Genomic DNA, 2,535 nt, shown 5'->3' on the forward strand with positions numbered 1-2,535 from the left:
TATTAAAAATAATTTATGTCCAAAAGTTTAAGCTTTTAATATTGTTTTTGGTACTTTATAATCTTGATGATGAGTAGATGGTTAGAAATTTGATTATTATCATCTTTATTTTCTTTAATTAGTTTTTAAAAAAGTAGGCACTAGATAATACTAAACATATGAAAGTATAAAGTTTCAAGCCTAAATTTTTATTTTATTAAAAGAATGTTAAAAGAATAATATAAATTTATTTTAAACTATCATTTAATAACTTAATTTATGATTTTATAACACTTAGCATTACCATAAATAAAAATAATTTATTTTTCAAATTTTCTTTTCATGGAATCAATTTATTAAGCTAATATCTAAATAATTTCTTTTGGTTTTGCTCGTACAAAATTCCAAAGAAGAATTCTGGAACTCCCGCGACCAGTATCATATTAAGGCATGAATACTAATTAACAAATAAATCCCAATACTAAAATAACCAGGTAAGAAACTAAAAAGCGAATTGACTAAAAACCTGGCAGAGTATACAGTATATATCACTTAATTAACTAAATAATGAATTAATTGATGTTCTATCATATCAGTACCCGGTAATAATTTATATTTTTAGGTTTTGTGCTTCCATTATGTGCCACTTGATCCCCTGCTTACCGACAAAAACACCCGATGAATATGTATTATGTTACTAGTGTCTATCCATAAAGATGGACAAGTCTTACTCGAAATATATATATTTTATGTAAACTTAGACCCCAGCTCCATTTACACTGAAATTTCAATAAATTTTGATTTTTTTAAAATTTTTAATTTTTTTAATTTTGAATCATTTTAATATACTAATATTAAAAATAATTTTATATATTTTTTAACAAAAAAATATTTCCAAAAATAATTTCAAGTACGCTTTAAAGCATATCCTTGTATTTTGGTATCAACCTATATATATATATATAACTAAAATCCCATATTCTATATATAGATCATGCATAAATTTGGCTTTGTTAGTGCAATTCCCTTTTATTATACAACTTAATTACATTGCCTATCTTGGCATATCTTAAAATTGATGCATGCATATGCTAACCCTTGTTTGGTCGATAAGCGATAAAAACCTACTAACAAGTAAATTAAAATGAGAACATATATATAAACTAATCCAAGGACTTGTCGTCATCATAATATTACATAATTAAACTCCTTATTATCTCAGCTTCAGGACTATCAGAATCAATTGTTGCCAAAAGCTGAGACAATCGCTCACTTAAATCATCAACCTCCCTATGCAAGTTCTTGATATAGTTGCAAGTTTCTTGTAGGACCTTAGAAGCTGATACCTGCATATCATATCATATATTTAAAAAAGTCAAAATTCATATCATTCAAGAACAAGTATATATAAACCCTTGCTAATTATTAATTAACATTATAATTGGAGAGATTATAATCCTCAATGTCTTGTAAGGTACCAAATTGTCATAAATATATGCGTGTTATTTATATTAGTCTAAACCATATAGTAGTAACTAGTAATTACTACTTTTATCCATAACATTGACATGATGTAGCCAAAGGGTATGGACCAAATTGTCAAAAACATCAGTCAATTATAAGACCATAAAATGTATTATTCGGCTCTTCCTATGGGTGGTCCATTCCAACAACGAAAACTGTGAAGGTCAAAGAGAACATGGATAGCTATGAAAATACTTTCCTTGATGGCCGGGTCATAGTTCAAAATGTCTAGAGAGTGCAATTATTATAACTGTAATACACTATTCTTGTCGAACATGCATCATGTGCAACATTACTCATGTATTTCTCCACCCTACTTTCCCCTACAAGATTTCATGCCGCTCTCTTCCTTCACTGTCATAACAGAGAGAGTGAAAGACAGAGTGGGGGTTAAAGTACCTTATCGGAGCGCCTTTGACGAATCTCAGGGAGAAGCTGGCGTAATTTGGAAACAAGGTGGATGATTTGATCATCAGTGATCCTTGGAACACTAGACTGCCTTGACCTTCTGCTAGACATGCCTGCAGCCTATAAACAAAAATTTGGCACGTGCCTCTTCAAAGTTTTTGAAACCCAGCTGGTTTTGGTAAAAGGAAGAGTGTTGAAGTACTCAAAAGAGCAAATGGGAAGGTATATCGGCGGTAAGGGAAGATGAGAAGAAAAGTAAAGATAGAAGGAATGTGTTAGATGTAGTAATTAGCTTAGTTAGGGAGGTGAAGGATTGGAGATAGTGATAAGAGAGTTATAAAGAGAAGGGAGTGTGTGTGTGTGTGTGTGTGTGTGTGTGTGTGTGTGAGAGAGAGAGAGAGAGAGAGAGAGAGAGAGATGTTGGAGAGAGGAGTGCATCGGAGAAATAAGTGGACTAGGCTAGATGTTTTATATTATTTTTTAAGTGAAAGAGAGAGAAGAAGGAGACCATGCACTTCTTCTGTGTGTTCCCAACATGGGGTTTGATCTCATGTGGGCTTAGAGAAATGTGTGTGTTTTCTCAAACAAAGTGGGCCTTTATGTGCATGTCTCCATACACAACAC

General features: G+C 31.6%; 1 protein-coding gene across 1 annotated transcript; it reads right to left on the bottom strand.

Annotated features, from left to right (window-relative positions):
* Positions 1 to 974: 974 nt before the first annotated feature.
* Positions 975 to 2,296, bottom strand: LOC118053592 (transcription factor PRE1). The gene is made up of 2 exons (XM_035064909.2): positions 1,903 to 2,296; positions 975 to 1,325 (listed from the first exon to the last, which is right to left on the bottom strand). The coding sequence occupies exons 1-2, from the start codon at positions 2,020 to 2,022 to the stop codon at positions 1,173 to 1,175; spliced, it is 273 nt and encodes a 90-aa protein (XP_034920800.1). The 5' UTR covers positions 2,023 to 2,296; the 3' UTR covers positions 975 to 1,172.
* Between the last annotated feature and the right edge of the window lie 239 nt (positions 2,297 to 2,535).

Source organism: Populus alba, chromosome 4 (assembly GCF_005239225.2).
Source record: "Populus alba chromosome 4, ASM523922v2, whole genome shotgun sequence".
NCBI classification, from domain to species: Eukaryota; Viridiplantae; Streptophyta; class Magnoliopsida; order Malpighiales; family Salicaceae; genus Populus; species Populus alba.